This window comes from Aspergillus sclerotioniger, assembly GCF_003184525.1.
Source record: "Aspergillus sclerotioniger CBS 115572 chromosome Unknown BO94scaffold_17, whole genome shotgun sequence".
Classification (NCBI taxonomy): domain Eukaryota; kingdom Fungi; phylum Ascomycota; class Eurotiomycetes; order Eurotiales; family Aspergillaceae; genus Aspergillus; species Aspergillus sclerotioniger.
Genome location: NW_020291007.1, coordinates 196,739 through 212,698, shown reverse-complemented (window position 1 = coordinate 212,698; position 15,960 = coordinate 196,739). Strand labels below are relative to the sequence as shown.

At 51.1% G+C, this 15,960-nt stretch overlaps 6 protein-coding genes across 6 annotated transcripts; 3 read left to right on the top strand and 3 right to left on the bottom strand.

The window, feature by feature from the left end:
• The first annotated feature begins 2,004 nt into the window (after window positions 1–2,004).
• BO94DRAFT_102216 (uncharacterized protein) lies at window positions 2,005–2,876 on the top strand. Its single transcript, XM_025605464.1, has 4 exons — window positions 2,005–2,196; window positions 2,255–2,426; window positions 2,493–2,534; window positions 2,601–2,876. The coding sequence occupies exons 2-4, from the start codon at window positions 2,310–2,312 to the stop codon at window positions 2,787–2,789; spliced, it is 348 nt and encodes a 115-aa protein (XP_025466466.1). The 5' UTR covers window positions 2,005–2,196; window positions 2,255–2,309; the 3' UTR covers window positions 2,790–2,876.
• Window positions 2,877–3,647: 771 nt separating this feature from the next.
• BO94DRAFT_468323 (eukaryotic translation initiation factor 3 subunit E) lies at window positions 3,648–5,123 on the bottom strand (the record flags this gene model as incomplete). The annotated part of the gene is made up of 2 exons (XM_025608242.1): window positions 3,648–3,927; window positions 3,979–5,123. The coding sequence occupies 2 exons, from the start codon at window positions 5,121–5,123 to the stop codon at window positions 3,648–3,650; spliced, it is 1,425 nt and encodes a 474-aa protein (XP_025466465.1).
• A 433-nt stretch (window positions 5,124–5,556) lies between these two features.
• BO94DRAFT_468492 (mitochondrial 54S ribosomal protein mL49) lies at window positions 5,557–6,337 on the top strand (the record flags this gene model as incomplete). The annotated part of the gene is made up of 3 exons (XM_025608251.1): window positions 5,557–5,716; window positions 5,848–6,224; window positions 6,287–6,337. The coding sequence occupies 3 exons, from the start codon at window positions 5,557–5,559 to the stop codon at window positions 6,335–6,337; spliced, it is 588 nt and encodes a 195-aa protein (XP_025466464.1).
• An 894-nt stretch (window positions 6,338–7,231) lies between these two features.
• On the bottom strand, window positions 7,232–10,384 carry BO94DRAFT_102408 (putative ARID/BRIGHT domain protein (SWI1)). Its single transcript, XM_025605465.1, has one exon. It carries the CDS (start codon window positions 10,349–10,351, stop codon window positions 7,382–7,384), a length of 2,970 nt encoding a protein of 989 aa, XP_025466463.1. The 5' UTR covers window positions 10,352–10,384; the 3' UTR covers window positions 7,232–7,381.
• A 1,346-nt stretch (window positions 10,385–11,730) lies between these two features.
• BO94DRAFT_566663 (sugar O-acetyltransferase) lies at window positions 11,731–13,135 on the top strand. Its single transcript, XM_025614576.1, has 2 exons — window positions 11,731–12,271; window positions 12,337–13,135. The coding sequence occupies exons 1-2, from the start codon at window positions 12,111–12,113 to the stop codon at window positions 12,845–12,847; spliced, it is 672 nt and encodes a 223-aa protein (XP_025466462.1). The 5' UTR covers window positions 11,731–12,110; the 3' UTR covers window positions 12,848–13,135.
• Window positions 13,136–13,139: 4 nt separating this feature from the next.
• On the bottom strand, window positions 13,140–15,011 carry BO94DRAFT_557356 (Zn(II)2Cys6 transcription factor; the record flags this gene model as incomplete). The annotated part of the gene is made up of 6 exons (XM_025613922.1): window positions 13,140–13,187; window positions 13,243–13,879; window positions 13,935–14,068; window positions 14,126–14,433; window positions 14,489–14,932; window positions 14,999–15,011. The coding sequence occupies 6 exons, from the start codon at window positions 15,009–15,011 to the stop codon at window positions 13,140–13,142; spliced, it is 1,584 nt and encodes a 527-aa protein (XP_025466461.1).
• Window positions 15,012–15,960: the final 949 nt, after the last annotated feature.

Here is a 15,960-nt window from a genome sequence, read left to right as displayed (position 1 = left end):
GCATGGAGATGCACTCATTGAAACCCGTGCCTCTGCGGGCTTAACTCTACCCCTCTCCCCCGTGCCTGCCTATTCCTCCTGTCTTCCCCTCGAAACCTCCCCTCCCATCTCCCGCTCGCATCTTCCTGTCATGATGTCGTCGCTCTATCTAGTCAACGCCTCACTATACTGTATCGCCTTGCTAAGGGCTCCGCTAGCCGCATCTGCAAATATCCAGGAATGAGATCCTCTTGCCGCAGATCAAATCACATCACCTGTGGGTCCTCCGCCTCAAGCGATCGCCTTTTCACAGTCGAATCATCACCTCTGTATGTTCCTCCCACCCAGCTGTAGCCCCAAGGTGGCAAGCCATTCCCCTGGTGATATGCACCTGGACTATTTGGCGGTAAGCTCTTCGAAACCAAACTTGCCCCTGATGCGTTATACGGATTCCCCGTGGTCTAGGTATTTCTAACTCTGCCCTGTTCAGCCTCACTCTCAGCCCCCCTGCAGAAATAAGCTACAACCACTCGAAGGCACAAATAAAAGCGATAGTTTTGAGCAGGGATAATCCTGTCCGGTCCTGATGCGTCCTCATCGGTGAGAGAAGGACTGTTTCGGTCCGAAGGTATTCCTGTGAAACAAACATTTGCGTTCTGGCGATAGTGTACGCTTCTAAGGCTTATCGCAAACTGATCATACGGATAAAAAACTGTTATTTTTCTATGTCGCATTGTTACATGGCATACCACGACCACCGCAATGGCTATATGGGTCTAGATCCATCCAATCCTGATGCATCTGATGTGCTGTATCTGCAGTAACCTGGCTGCAATACTAGCAGAAGCAACTATTGTCTTCGTCCTTGGGGGCGTTGATGGGTAACAGACAAGGAACTGAAATATGGTCTACCTAAGCTGGCTAATACATAGCTAGACCGGCCCATGCAAGCAAGGCTTACTACTAAGTCGGATCTGCTCAAGCTCTGATGCAAGTGACTACTGGGTAAGGCTAGGCGCCAGAGACTTCGCAGCCCAAGCTGCAACGGGACGGAATGAAGCATGATAGGCTGCTGCTTTTATTACCTTGTAAAGCATACCTACCGCGCAATATGTCATCGACGATCAACAGGCATCCCTCTTTATAGCAAGGACAGCCTCGATTGTTTGGGATGAACCGTGACAGTGGTTTTAAATACTACTATAGTTCCTTGAGATTATGGCAGATAGGGCTAACCCGATGCATCTATTGTCAAGCCTATTATTTCTGTGACATCCGATGATAGGTGTTGTATCCACCTACATACAGACGAAGCTCCCACACAACCTCCATCAGTTTAGGTAGGACAGGATACAAGTCAGATTAAGGACTGAGAGAGAAAGGAAAAGAAGGAGAAAGAAAGAAAGAAATCGGGCCGAAGTCTGTGACTCAAACTGTTTAGATTTTCGGGCTCAATCAGTCCGTTCTAGCGGGACCGGCTAAGTGGAATTAATATGGCCTCATAGATCTGCGACCAACAGGTTAATATAATGGCCCTGGTCCCATGCAGGTGTCACGAATGCCTGGACTCGAGACGCAAGAAATCCCGAACTGTACGAAACCATTTTGGGTCTGCAAGATCTAGGGCACTCACCAATAAACTTCGAGATAGCATACTAGCTGCATCCGAGACGCTCGGTCCATGGAGCCACGGCATCACACGTACAGTCTCTACTACATACATACATCGCCGACCACTTCAGTGGTGCATGTTCACCGCAGGAAGAGCCAAGCATTAGAAGACATAGGAACGCGAGTACCGGGCGCAATATCATTCAATTTGCGGGAATTGCAAGTCTTCCTTGAGGGCCAAGCCTCACTTTACCGGCGCAAAGGGGTTGGATGAAAGAGTGAGGCGGTTTCCCCGGAATCGGACGTGAGCAGCAGGCTTTGCAGACGTTCCATTTTGCTCGTAAAAGAGTCTATTTGGAAAGCCACATTTGCATAGGCGCAATCACGACAGGAAGATTTTTCTCTGGCCGATGACGGGCGTGCTGATCAACTCCTTAGTGATGGATACCGCTATGTACAGTCACATTGCCCTAGGGCATCCCGACACTTGAGAGACATATCCACATCGAACCCACCGAAGCGTGACGAATGAATCTTATGTCCGTTTGTTATCTCTTTCCTTGCATGACCAGAAAGTTGCCTGGCTATTTATACGACCCCTTGAAGGTTCCAATCTACGGTCGTCATGGTCCAAAGTAGTCCTCTCATAATAACATACGCCCAGTGCTACCTCACTCATACCTATTCATATCCACGCTAGCTGTTCTCACTCTACCAATATGTCCCAAGTTCAGCAATACTGGCTTCCAGGATACGGACTGTCGCGTCACATTGTCCTGGGCCACATACAATACTTTCTAGGGCCATCGGCCAGTGTCAGACCATACTCCTACCAGGTAGACTATACCAGAGGCACAAGGCAAATGATCAGAGCTCTCTAACATATGGCCTTGAAATTAAAGGGGCGTGATGGCTACCTAATAATCGGTGTACCTCTCACACGGGTCCGTCGCAGTCCTTTGCTTCCTCTAGTCCCAAATTACCAAAGCTACTGACATAGATATCGACAGGAACAAATCGACGACCTCGCAACGATGTCGCGAGAATACGAACGTCAGGAGTCCCTCAGAATGGCGGGGGATGCAGGCACCAGCAACTCCACCAGACAGTCCGAGCCCTATATCAATGAAATCGTACCTGTTGGAATGTCAGGAAATCGCCGGAGACCGATGGAATATGAAACTCGACGAACTCGATAATTTTAGTGACCAAGAAGTAAAGAACTGGCTTTCAACATTTTTGTTCTTTCCGCGTGTGCTTTTCTCGAGCGGATTTCCTTCTACAGATACCTTGTTAGATATGTTTTTCTTTGGTTCGTCAATCTTGCTTTCTATTTCGGGGCTTTCAATCGCGATGCAGCCGAGACTGTATAATCAATACTGAAACGCGGCACGTAACAATGCTTCTGAGAATGGGGGATACGGGTAAGAGGAGCCAAAGCGAGGGGAATACGCCATAATACAAATTGCGATCAGATCCAGGAATGGCTTTAGGGTTGAGTATTTAATTCCATCATCTCTATAGATCATTCGTAACAGCATAGATCGATCACACGTGGCCAAGCGATAGCTCCCATGGGGACGAGAGAAACACACACATCCCTGCAAAAGGGGCGGGGGAGTTGTGTGTGCAAGGACTGCGCTTTTTTTTCTCCCCGGTCCTGTTTTCTGGTTTGCCCTTTTCTTCTTCCTTTTCTTCCTCCTGGTCGGCCCTTTTATCAGATAAAAAGATGCCCAGATATTTGTGGATAAAATTGACGGTACTTCTTTTTTTTAAGAGTCATCACACCAAAATCCCGAAGGGTGTCAACGAAAAAAAGAAGAGATACACAGGGGGGGAAATAAACGAATATAGGTAGTGGGGAAAATGAGACACGAAACGAAAAGAAAGAAAAATAGGGGACAACCTGAACGCCAGCCTGATGCCACTCTGCTTTGGTCCCATCATTTATCAGGAAGTCCGCACTCCGGCGGGGAATACTACTAACATGAAAAGAACTTAAGAGAACGGTAAAAGGACGAAGATTTCTTGTTTCGGAGTAAACTCAAGAAGGGGTGTCATTTATTTCGCAACGGCAGCACTATGGGTATGACGTTAGTACACGTGGAAAGAGCAGTGGATTTGGTTTGGCGGGAGACGAACCTCAGAACTTGCGTCCGGAAGAAGGCACCCTTGGTCTTCTCGATGACCTGCTGGTACACCGATTGAGGGGGGTGGTTCATGATCACGGTGCCCTCCTTGTAGTCAATCTTGGCATCGACGCGGGTGTCGCGGATCAGGTTGACGATCCACTTCTCACCCTCATCCTGGTTCAGACCCAGACGGGTAGACAGGTCCCTAGAGTTCGATTAGCATGACTGGAACGATCGTCGTGTTGAGGAGACATACTTGATGTCGATCCGCTGGTGGATCTTGCAGTAGCTCTCGGAGATCAGGTGACGGGCAGCCTCGACGAAGGCATCGGCAGCCGAAACGAGGAAAAAGTCGCTCCGCAACACATCCTCGGCCTCACCCAGCTTCTTCTGGGCCTCCTCGAAGTCGAACTCAACATACAGGGCCTTGACGAAGTCGGTGATGGGGTCGTTGTATTCGTAGCCCTCCTGGCGAACGACACGGATCAGGTCCTTCAGCTGCTTCTGGTAGGCGTTGCTGTTCTTGTGGGAACGGTTACGGTTGGTGATGACGGCGGCGGCGAGGTAACGCAGGATCCAGGGGCAGCTTGTCTGGATGGTGTTGATGTAGGCGGGGGAGAAGAAAAGGTCGGTCAGGACATCGCGAGCGGGGTCGTAGTTGAAGAAGGGGAAGAGAGACCAGTGGATGAGCCAGGAGCGGTTCTGCAGCTGACCCAGAGGGTTGTTGAATAGACGAGTTTCGATCGAGTCCTTGACCTTCTGGACCTCCTCCATAGCACCCTCCCAGCTGGTGGTCAGGATCTCCGAGGCGAGCTTACCCCATGTGGCGGAAGCAACCTTGTCGTTGTCGGTGGAGAGGACACGGAACTGGTACAGCAGCTCGGCAGCATTGCCGTAGCTACCGCAGCTGTACTGGAAGCGACCATAGTCGAAAAGGCTGTTGACCATATCCACACTGACTCCGTGCTCCTCCTCGAGGAACTTCAAGTTGGCGACCTTGTCGCTGCGCAGGTTTCCGACAACGCTCTCATCCTGCAGCAGCTCGGTGATCTTGGCGCTCTGCTCCTGGTAGTGTTCCAACTTGGCGAGGACCTCCTCTCTCTTCTTAACAAACTCGTCGGGGATGGTGTCGGAGTCGTTGATTTCCTTCCACAGGTTGGCGACATAGTCGGTCATGTTGGTGTGCTTCAGCAGCTCATACTTGGCACGGATCATCTCCTTGTCATCATCCTGGCTTCCGGAGCTGAATTCGAGAAGGGGGAACACCAAGTGGCGGTCGAGGTAGGGGATCAACTTGGGCAGCAGGTCATACTGGTTGGCGATCTCTTCAGCGGTCTTGGGCGGGTGGGCGGCAGCACCGCTGAGAAGGGTTTCAGCGGAAGGAGGAACGTTGGCTGCCATGGTGAAGAACAGCAGCAGCGGGGATGGGATGAACCGGGGGTCGGGGGAGGGGGAAGGACGGAGGAGGGGGGGGGGAGAAGAAGGAGGAGAGGGGAGAACAAAACCAGAGAAGGAAGCGATCTCGATGGTTGGAGACAGACCTTCTTCGGGATGGCAGTCAGTGTGCGGCGGCTTTTGCGCTGGCGAAAATGTGGGCGAAGGGCTGCAAGACGCGCTAGTCCCTTTCCAGCCTAGCGGAAGGTCTCCGCGCCGAAGCAAGAAATCATCGCTTCATTTCTGCATGTCGTATGTTCGCTTCCCTCAGTGTTTCCGGCTGCTCTCCTCCTTCCCCCTCTTCGACTAGACTCCCTTCTGGGTTGCTGCTCGATTCCCTCGCTGCTAGGAATCGTCTCGGCTGTCTCCGTTGCCTCTCTTCCCCATCCCTTCCACCCCGATGGCTTCCGTTCTCCAGTCTCTGCCGCTCTGCTCGGCCGCTCGCAAGCAGTCAACCACCGTCCCCTTCTATCTCCAAAAAGTTTCACAGTCCGGTGCCTCTTCTGGGACGCGTAGCTCGCTCTCCACGCTATGTTCCGCTACTAGATTGTCCCCCTCTCGTACGTTGCAACCCTTTCCGTCCGTTCCACCATTTGGCTGTCCCTCGTGACAGTAAGCATGGCGGTTCCTGGACAGCAAAAACTTAGGAGGCCAAAAATTCCGATGGAGCTTCTGTCTGACCTGCTCTTAGAATCCGCTCTCCATCCCTCCTCCCGCTTCAACTCACATCCCAAAACTGCCGCCCAGCAATGTCGAACCTTCATCGTCCAGCTGAAGCGCCAATCTCAGACCCTAAAGGAGAACGCCGTGTCGCAACCGCCAGCCAACCTGCAACTCACAAACCTCCCTTATTTCATTCGTCGCACAGCCTCCAACCAGCTCCCCGTATACCTCGTCACCAAGGCCGGCGGAACCAAGCAGCAGACCAAGATCCAGAAGACTGAAGGCGATTTGGATGCCCTTAGAAGTGACCTGGCACAGTACCTGGGCGTTGAGTCGGGCGACGCGCGTGCTCCCAAGAGCCAGGATGTTACAATTAACCGTCTGACCGGTCACATTATCGTTAAGGTACGCTCTTTATACCACTCTCCATCTGATCAGCACCGAGCTAACGTGATTCCTTCCCTTAGGGCTGGCGGAAACCCGAGATCCTGAAGTTCCTCGAGGAACGTAATTTCTAAATGAAAAAACAAGAGAACATGGATGCGCCCCTGGATCCGTTTCACTTACCCTCTACCCACTACCCCATCGTCAACAACCCATTGAACCCAACGATAATGCCAGACACATTTTTATGTCCCATCCACCATGGGAAGCGTCAGGGATCCAGGGACCAAACAAACGCAACACCGCAGATTTGGTGCAAAAGGACAGACAGATGATGGGATGAAATTAAGCATAAGCAACCAGCCATACGCGATGGTCATCAAGGATTCCTTGACTTCCTTTATTTCCCTTTATTTCTGTTTGTTAATTCCCCACTTTCTTATTCCTCCACCGTGTATTACTTTCCTAGTGCTGGTGTTCTGTCTCCATTTCTTTTCGCGGAGCTTTTCTAGCTATTGTATACTGGCGTGATTTCTTCAAGTCTACGGCGCGAACTGCTGCGGGTTCGGTACATTATGTCTTGCTTGCGTGCTCCAGATAGTAGTCTCCTCCCCCCCACTATCTAGTGTGTAGTATCAATCTCAACGTCTTCCATTTCCTCCATGTGTCTTCTTAGCACGGTATTTACCAATCTGGCTGTATGCCATGTTTCAAGATACCGGGTCCGAGGTAATTGTGATACATCAAAACAGGATACGGCAATCGCCGGGTAGATCTATCTGTCCTGCCCAGTCTTTAGATATAGGACTTACTACCATCTGCTTAGACACCAAAGCTTCCTGCTGGGCAAGAAGAGATCTGGGTGGGTTCAGTTGGTGACCATGATATAAAATTACCCGTTTAGACATCATGCATGATTTTTTTTCGCCCGAGGGTATTGAACATTGTACAGCGGTAAACACAGAGATACACATTGTCACGCCTCTCGATAAATCTTCCCACCGGCGCCAAACAGGGCAAAAAAGGAGAATGAGGAGATGTAGATAGTGGTTTACTCAAGATGAATAGAAGACATGACAGAAGCAGACATCAACAAGGCATGCTCAAAGCGTGGCTAAAGCTTTTGGTTGCCCTCGCTAGAAACGGCTCACAAATCAACCGTCCAGAAGTGACCACAATCATTCCGCAAGTCGTGCATAAGTTATCAGTTGCCGAACAACACCAGGATCTATGTTAGGCATCAACAGTGCGCCAAGCAGGCTCTCTTTCCTTGGTATAATTCCCGACGGAAAACGTAATATAGCATTCGAATCAGTGAGCTTCGATTTCTCGGCCAGTCGGCGCAGAATCGCTAGACCTCGATTGATTATGGAACTGTATGCTGAGGCTTCCGCTTCAGCCTGGCCCCTTGCGGCATGGGTCTGGCGTGAAGTGGTATTGGGCGGAGGGAATCTTTCCGTACTCAGGAGGCAAGAAAGCCGGAGGAGATGGATGGCGAACCCATCAACGGACTCCAGCCATGATCTGGCGATAGGACCATCTGCAAACCCTGAAAGGATATCTGCAGCTAGGAGTCCTTGCATGAGGAAAACCTTGCGAGCATCCGCTATAGCTAAGGGTTTCCGGGGCTGATCAGGGACCGGACAAATGGCCAGTCCAAAGGCACGGGTAAGCAACTCCTGTTGAATCGAACTGCCATCGCCAGAAAAGATCGCTCTGAAAAAGGTCCGATTGGGCTCATCGCGTGCCAGAAGCTTGGCTAAGCTGTCAACCGCTGCCGGTGTGTATTTGTGAATGGAGGGGTTATATGACGTGAACATAATGCCATCCGGACCCGTTGGTCCTGGAAACGGTGCAAAAGAAAGAAGGAAGTGCAAAAGACAAAGGGCTTCTTCTTTACTTGGTAGCTGAATGGTGTGGGCCACGTTGCTCAAGTAAGTGACCGTGTCCTTCATGAAGTCCAGGGTGTTCTGATGCGTCCGTAGTAGCATATTGCGGGTGCCAAGATAACGGATGATAGTAGACATGAACTGAACGACTGGAGGGGTGGACAGTATCCCGAAATTCGACTCGATGAACGAAAAGTTGCGTAGAATAGTAGTGATGCAGATGAGGCGGTCGACAGCGCGATCTAATTCGTAGTCAAGGCTTCCAAATTCAGGAATGTCCGCCAATGTCGTCCACTCTGACTGACATCCACGAGTTATTTCCTCATATGAAGAAAGAAGCATCATGTCCGACACTTCTGCGGCATGCTCTGCGAGTAACTCCGCCTGGTCCTCGGCGCATTCTATTAAACTTTCCACCAAATCATCGCAGTTGTCTAGAGAGATCTGAATCGCGGGCTCCGAAGATATAGAGGTAAGAGTGTCCAAGGCCATGCGCATTTCGGCATGTATCCCGGACTTGATGCTCATTGTGAGAGCGTGAATGTCAATTACACCCAGCTCCGCAAAAGTGGGAACATTAGGCTTAAATCGGGAAATCTCCTCCCCGATTTGATACATTTCATCGACGGCTATCAGACCATGGAAATTGCTTTCTGGCAAGACCATGGGTTTGAAAGGGTCCTCAATCTGGTGTTTCAGTGGCTGGTCAGACGACTGGTCTAGCTGCTCCGAAGGTTTTCCAGGCATTTGACCTGGACCCTTGCCGGGCGGCGCAGGCGACTGGCTCGGTATTTGGCCAGTAGGATCATGCGGCGTCGCTGGGGGCTGTGACTGGCGTGATATACTGAGGCGGTGCTGATTTGGTTGCTTGCCCTGAGTTTTGACAGGGGTGGGTGTTGCGAACCCGTTCGAGGCACTGTGACTGTGTTGTACAGTACTGGGTACAGGCGCAGCGACAGGGGATGGATTTCCCATCTGCTGCGCATTGTCAAAACCCTGGCCCGGTTTCATAGCTGGAGACTGGTACTGCAAGGCTGATGGATCACTTGATTGTCGTGGAACCCCTGTCTGCTGCATTTGGTCCGCAAACTGTTTCTGCTGCGTGTTGAGGAAGGCCTGTTCGTATGCAGCAAGGTTCCGCTGGTAATGGTCCCGGATCTCTTGCACAGCCATTGGAAGCTGCATCTGGGGAAATTGAAGCTGCTGAGCAATGACATGCCACATATTCGTGGCGGTTATCTTCTTTGATCCACCTAGCTTCATAACTGTAGCATAAAGTTGGACTAGATTGATCGGACGACCACAAACATGAGGATTCTGATCTAGGGGCAAATTCCGCGCCATCATGAACTTCTGCAAGGACCTCATAAATCCTTCTGGATTCGGCGGTTTAGCCATAGTCTGTTGCATCTGTCTAATCGCAGCCATTTGTTGAGGATTAGCCATCGCATTCATCCCAGCTGCTACAGGCCGCCCAGCCATGGCGGGATTCATGACCATCGGGCGACCCTGGTTTTGCATCTGCATGGCATGCATTCGCTGCTGTTGCTGCTGGGCAGCTATCGCCTGCTGATAACCCTGAGGCATGCCACCATAATGGGCCTGCATCGGGGCCTGCATCGGGGCCTGCACAGTAGCAGAAGTCATTGCAGGTGCGGGCGTAAACTGGGGTCCCATGGCCTGAGGAAAGGGCTGACCAGGCATAAAAGAGCTGTTCTGCGGGGTGTTCACCCTACTCGGATGGTCCGACTGCGACGGAGACATATGGGAGCCTACTTGAGGGCCGGCTGGGGAAAACGGGCTGGGGGAGGCTGTGCCCATCCGCTGTACCCCGTGTTGGTCAAATTCCTGCATGATCGGAGATTGGGTGACGTTCGGGGAAGCTCCTTGCTGGAGATGCTGGTACGGGGTCGGATGCGGAGGATATTGCGGCGTGCCATTGGCAGCTCCTTGATACCCTGGGTATGGCACTTGATGGGGAGTTTGTGACCGGGATGCAGCGATGCCGCCCGGGGCCTGTCGGGGCGACATCGACAGACCATCCTCTGGTCGCGGCCTCTTGGAAGGAATCACCTGGTTAGGGTTGTGGAAGCCAGGGGAGGCATTTCGCGGTACGCCATTGAACATGCGCTGGAACTGGGTAGGGTCGGGAGTGGGAGAGGTGTGAAGGAATGCCGCGGAGGGATCAATGGTCGCCTGATGAAAAGCACCATTGTCATGGTTCGGAAGGTTCGAGGCGTCGGCTAGCCAGGCATTCATGTCGAGTGGTTTTACCAACCCATCTGTAAGGTGACCAGAGCTGTCAGAAAAAAGACACAAGCACCCAGGCCATCATCGGTACGCGATCGATAAGAACAGCAGTGTTACAGTTATCATGAGCTTAATTTTTAGGGGTATATGACACAAGCTCCAAGGGTTGTAGGGAAAAGAGGGTCTAGACGCGTCAGGTGAGGAAGCTGACAGTGAGGGCGTCGCGCTTCGGTCTGCGACACGAAGCAGCGACCACACCGAGAACAGCCACCTCAACGTGTAGACGGGAGGGACGGAAAGGGGATACTCTGGGGTGGATGGGTTGATGTTTCTCAAAAGGGGAGAAATTTGGAAGGGACAGGCAGGATGTACATACCGACAAGGCTGGACAACTAAGAATGCCGACTCACAAGCGGATGGAGGCCGGTCCCGAATAGCAGTGGTTGGAAGGCCGGAGAGAGAGATTGCGAGAAGATCGAGGAAGTCACGGGACCATGGGCGTCGCTGGTACCGCAAAAGGCAGAAAATCCGTGGGAGGTTCGCAGAGGCGTGCGAGCGGCACTGGGTGGCAGAAGTCCGATCAGCAAATCGCAGGAGCCGGGATCTGGGGTTTCAGGTGACAACAAGCTGCAGAATGCAAATGATCGAAAGCAGGATGATGGATCAGCCATAGATGGCCTGCAACCCATGGACGAACCGACGAAGGACCCCCAGTGAGGGCTTTGCAACGTGCGCGGTAGTCCCGAGGAATGGGTGGAAGGGTGGCCAGCGCTTAGTGCGTGGCCACAGTTGTGTGAGGCGTGTGGAAGGCAATCCAATGACTGGGAGACAAGCGGGGGGGATCAATGGTCAGGAATGACAGGCGTACCTGGACTGAAAGCTCCGTAAGGATTCGGTACACTGCAGTACCTCGAAATTTGGTATTTTATTTGAGCCGTTTAATTTTGTTTTTTTAGATTCTTGCTGTTCCCCAAGGAAGGGAGGGGGCGTCTGCTTCTGGAAAGGTGGAGGCACACGGGGTTGGAAAGGCAGGAATGGGGACGGGCGTGGAGTGATCAGAGGCGCCTCAGGAGTCGAGAATCCGAGTCGAGCGGACGGGAAGAGGGAACAGAACGATAGGCAAGTATGGATGGGACTGGCGTAAGGATTTCCAGTAAGTTATCTTACCAGTACGTAGCAGCAGCAACCAGCCTGGAGCAGCAGCAGCAGCAGGAGCAGAGCACAAGTCGGTAGTAGTCGGGCGCGGGTAAAAGGGGTGAGCCGAAACAGTAGGCGGACCTTGTCGGCAAATTAGGTAATCGTCATGGGCCAGATGTTACGTCATATCCGCGCCAGATAACTACTATGTATCTATCTATCTACCAGCATATTTTGAACAAGACCACAGACAACCGTGACCCTTCCATTGTCACCCCGAATTGCTACATAATATTTTGGAGAAATATCAATGATGCGGGCTACGTGCGTCAGACATATCTCTTTCAACGTACTCAATTTAATGCGTCCGGTTCGACATCCCCCTATGCCGCGTCGGTCGAGGCATGACCTGCCTAATTCGGAAGTACACCCAACTGCCCAGCTGGTCCCTCTCATCGATCATGAATGAGCACAACCCCATGCAATGTAATCCAAAATTAGAACTGGAGGGCTGTTTGTCCCCAGCACGTCCCTCCTTAGGCCTTCCAGGCCCTCTATATAAAGGAGGGACAACCTCGCCTGAATATTCTCAAGGTACCCATCCCATGTGGCAACAATCTGAGCGGTTATCATGGCGACATCGAAAGAGTGGCAAAAAATGCTCAATGGCGAGCTCTACTGGGCCTGGGACGCAGACCTCCAAGCCAATAGGGAACGCTGTAAAGCAGCATGCGCAAGGTTCAACCAAGCTGGCCAGGTCTCCCGGCGTCGCAGGGTGGAGCTATGGCGAGAGTGAGTGGGATCGTTTGCCATTTGTGCGAGAAAGGGACACTCTAATCTAATTACCTAATTTATAGCATCCTAGGTGATAGACGTCCTCTGCCGCCAGTTCATCCCGATACCCAGGAAGATGAGAAACTATTCAATGGCACTGATCCATTTGTGGAATCTCCCATCTCGGTGGATCACGGCTTGAATTTCAAGGTTGGAAAGGGCACATTTTTGAATTTCAACCTGCTTGTTCTTGACACCTGTCTTGTAACAATTGGTGAAAGGGTGCTCTTCGGTCCTAACGTCTGTATCTATGGAGCTACTCATCCCCTGGATCCGGCCGTGCGGCGGGGCTTGGAAGGCCCAGAAGCTGGCAAGGAGGTACATATCGAAGATGACGTGTGGGTAGGAGGTAGCGTCATCATCTTAGCTGGAGTAACTGTTGGGCGAGGAAGCACGGTGGGAGCTGGTTCTGTGGTGACCAAGGTTCGTTTGACGACTTGTTTGACTATCTCGTCTCGCTATAACAGCATTGGTGACTGTTTTCTCAGGACGTCCCTCCCTTCCATTTTGTTGCCGGAAATCCAGCCCGCATAATACGCCGGGTTGAAACGAGCATGGATCCCGACGAATAACGCAAACAAGGTCAACCCGGGTGATTATAAGCTATTTTCCGGGATTTGATCGTCTGCCTCGCACTAGGTATGCCATAGACAAGGATACACCATCACCTTTTCATTTCTTCGCCATCATGCCCTGTAGTTATTGAAGAAGGTGGCTCAAACGAGCTTACTTTAAGGGGTATGTGCAGGTGGTTAATTGATAAAGCACTCATGTCTATCGCAACCAAGTCACTTCCACACAATGCAAGTTTCTCATGCGTGCATCCTCAAATGATCAGATAATCATGTTGTCGCGCCAATCCGGGACAGTGTGTCTGGGTCGACTAGTAAGCATGGGGGAAAGGTTGAAAATCGGACAAGGTCACTTACGAAAGTCGTCCATGAAATGTTTGCAGAATCATCTGGTGCCTGTGCCGCACGCGCGTCCCACACCTTTCTCAGTAAGTCAGCTGGAACAGGGTTGCGAAATTCCGATCTCCGCTCGATTTCGTGCAGCCTCGTCAGAACATAGTACTGTGAATGGCGCGAGAGGCAATCAGCCCCTGCCATGAAGACAGGTAAGACGAGAAGCTCCAACAATGAGCAGTCTGGAGAAATCAAGGCCGTTGCATCAAGTATTCTTTTGACACATTCCTGTATATCCGGACTGCTGGCTGGCTTCGACGGGTCTAACAACCAGAGAATACGCAGTATACTTGCGAACTGATGGGCCTCCGCGATGGCCAGCCAGAGAGGATCGGGGCTAGGATAGTCCCTCCCTTGCGGGTTCCACGAGTAGAGCTTATGCCTCGCCAGGAGCAGGGCAATCTGATACTCATCCCAAGTTAGCCAACCCAGTGTGTATTCCTTTGCTTTCTCCAGCGCCCCACCAATGACTAAGAAGACTTCTCTAGGACAACCATTTACCAACTCGAACTTCTTATCACTTGCGAAAGCAACCAACTCGCGAATATCTTGAGAAAAACACATTCTCTCGGAGCCAGCAAACGCTCGAATTATGTCAAGCCTATTTCATTGTTTAGTGGGTCTTGTCTCAAGGGCGACATACATAACTGACATACCAAGCCAGGTTGCCGAGAAAAAACATAGCCCGCTGGCGTCGGCGGTGCAGTCCCTCGGCGATGAGCAGCTGTTTACAGACGGACATGGCGCCTGTGATATGAATGCCATGGCTCGATACCCCTGATTCACTGATCTAATTTCCTGTCAGCTCCTGTGCTCGAGCCGCAAGAGCTGAGTATCGCAAGCCTACATCATGAAGTAATAAAACCTGGATTATTGCCAAAACCGTATCCTGCTCGTCTTCAAGCAAAGAGGTTCTTTGGCTCTTTCGAATTTCCTCACTGAGTGCACGTATGGCTTTCATTCGGTACTCAACTGCAGTAGCTTCATGTAAGAACTCGTCGCCAATCATTCGCCCGAGGTGAGAAGCAGCAAGTCCAAGGACGGCATACAACAAGCCAATCTTCTTTCGCGCCAGCGGGAGAATGTACGCTCGATACGGGTTTTCTGGATCATCTCCCACCTCAGCTATCTGATGAGGGCAAATAATCTCATCGTCTGCGGCATGGTGTCAGTGCTTCCATCCTGTTTTAATTCAAGTACCAGAACCTACAATGACCTAACAATTTCGCCGTGTCGGGGGAGTTGAGAAGTGTGGTAATATCGTCTGGAAGCTCTGGCAGTGGCCGGCTATGTTTTTCGTGAAAGCTTCCCGGGACAGGTGCTTCCTGAGCTGGGGACTTCGAGCTACCAAGTGTGATGGCTGCAGGGGCTTGATCGCCTTTTGAAGGGAAGCAGGCAGTCACAGTAACTTCTTGCGTCGGTGATGTGTGGGTCTCTGGGGCTGCATCGCTTATTCCTGTTCGTGTCCTGGTAGAGCTTCTACTGCTAACCGGGATACGAGCACCCTTCCATTTACCCCGACTGGCGATTCCACAGAATCTGAATTGTTCCGGATATCCTCCACATACTAAACCTTTCGAGCGACATCGTTGACAATCAGGACGAGCACGATCGCACTTGCGGCATTTTTGCCGGCAGGTCAGGCATGCGGGACCTGTAATAAGAAATAAGCATCAAACAAGCAGCTTCTCATGGATCATTTATCTCGGTACAGTCGTACCAACTCGTGGCATTCCGCCGTCAACTAGTGGGCTATCCTTCGCATGGGAGGGATGACTGATAACTTGGGATTCTTAGATAGGCGATGACATCACATGCATGGATTATGCTTCATCCCAGGAGCTTTAAAGGGAGATTATCTGGGGACTTTTATTGCCATTGGTCAAATTAAGCCCACGGTTTGTTGTGCCACCGTCTGAGTCTAGAAAGGGACATCCATCACCAGGCTGCTGGATATTTTACCCGATCAGGTACCGGTGGATTATGTAATTAGATGTATGTCATGTGAGGTTAGGTGGAGTGTCCACTGCAGCAATCTGAAGAAGAATATCCGGATCTACCTACGAAACCCTACCAATTAAATGTCCCTCCATAGGAGCGATCAACCGACGGCAAGCTCGAAATATTTACCCAAGGTAGATATACACCCGGCGGGCTCTCTGTAATATCTACTCCGCATGCAGCTCATCATTGCTCGTAATACAAGATAGCCATTCACCACCCTATTGACTGGATACTACGCAACAAAGTCTACTATTCGCTTAGGGCTGAAGAACGAGTATGGTTTAATACACATGTGGGCATACAATCTCTGTGTTGATTACAGCCTGTTAACAAACATATTATAGTTAGCTTATCCGCCAAGCAATACTATATATATAAGTTCATTACCACGAATAGGACCCAAAGAACATCTGAACATTATGATACTAGTTCCATGAAAATTACTAAGACGCAAATGCTCCAAATTCAGGAAAGAATAGCAGCGCCAAGTTGAATGTCGAAGGAAGAAAAAGAAGGATACCGGCTCTTCTAACCGTGAGGTCGAATATGGTAACGATAGGGCGCTGCCGTGCCCCATCGTTGCCACTGTTGCCCCGATGGTCGCCGAGCTCCAAGGTCACATGACCATAGCCGTGAGCTTCGTGAGCCCGGCTGTCTGGCATCGACGCAATAGATCCA

Excerpts from the sequence above, each read along its gene's own strand:
- BO94DRAFT_102216 (XM_025605464.1), top strand. The coding sequence starts at position 2,310 with ATGTCCCAAGTTCAGCAATACTGGCTTCCAGGATACGGACTGTCGCGT. Across the intron at positions 2,427-2,492 it reads TCAGACCATACTCCTACCAG|GGGCGTGATGGCTACCTAAT; the intron begins GTAGACTATACC and ends TTGAAATTAAAG. Across the intron at positions 2,535-2,600 it reads TCGGTGTACCTCTCACACGG|GAACAAATCGACGACCTCGC; the intron begins GTCCGTCGCAGT and ends AGATATCGACAG.
- BO94DRAFT_102408 (XM_025605465.1), bottom strand. The coding sequence starts at position 10,351 with ATGAATGCCTGGCTAGCCGACGCCTCGAACCTTCCGAACCATGACAAT.
- BO94DRAFT_566663 (XM_025614576.1), top strand. The coding sequence starts at position 12,111 with ATGGCGACATCGAAAGAGTGGCAAAAAATGCTCAATGGCGAGCTCTAC. Across the intron at positions 12,272-12,336 it reads AGGGTGGAGCTATGGCGAGA|CATCCTAGGTGATAGACGTC; the intron begins GTGAGTGGGATC and ends CCTAATTTATAG.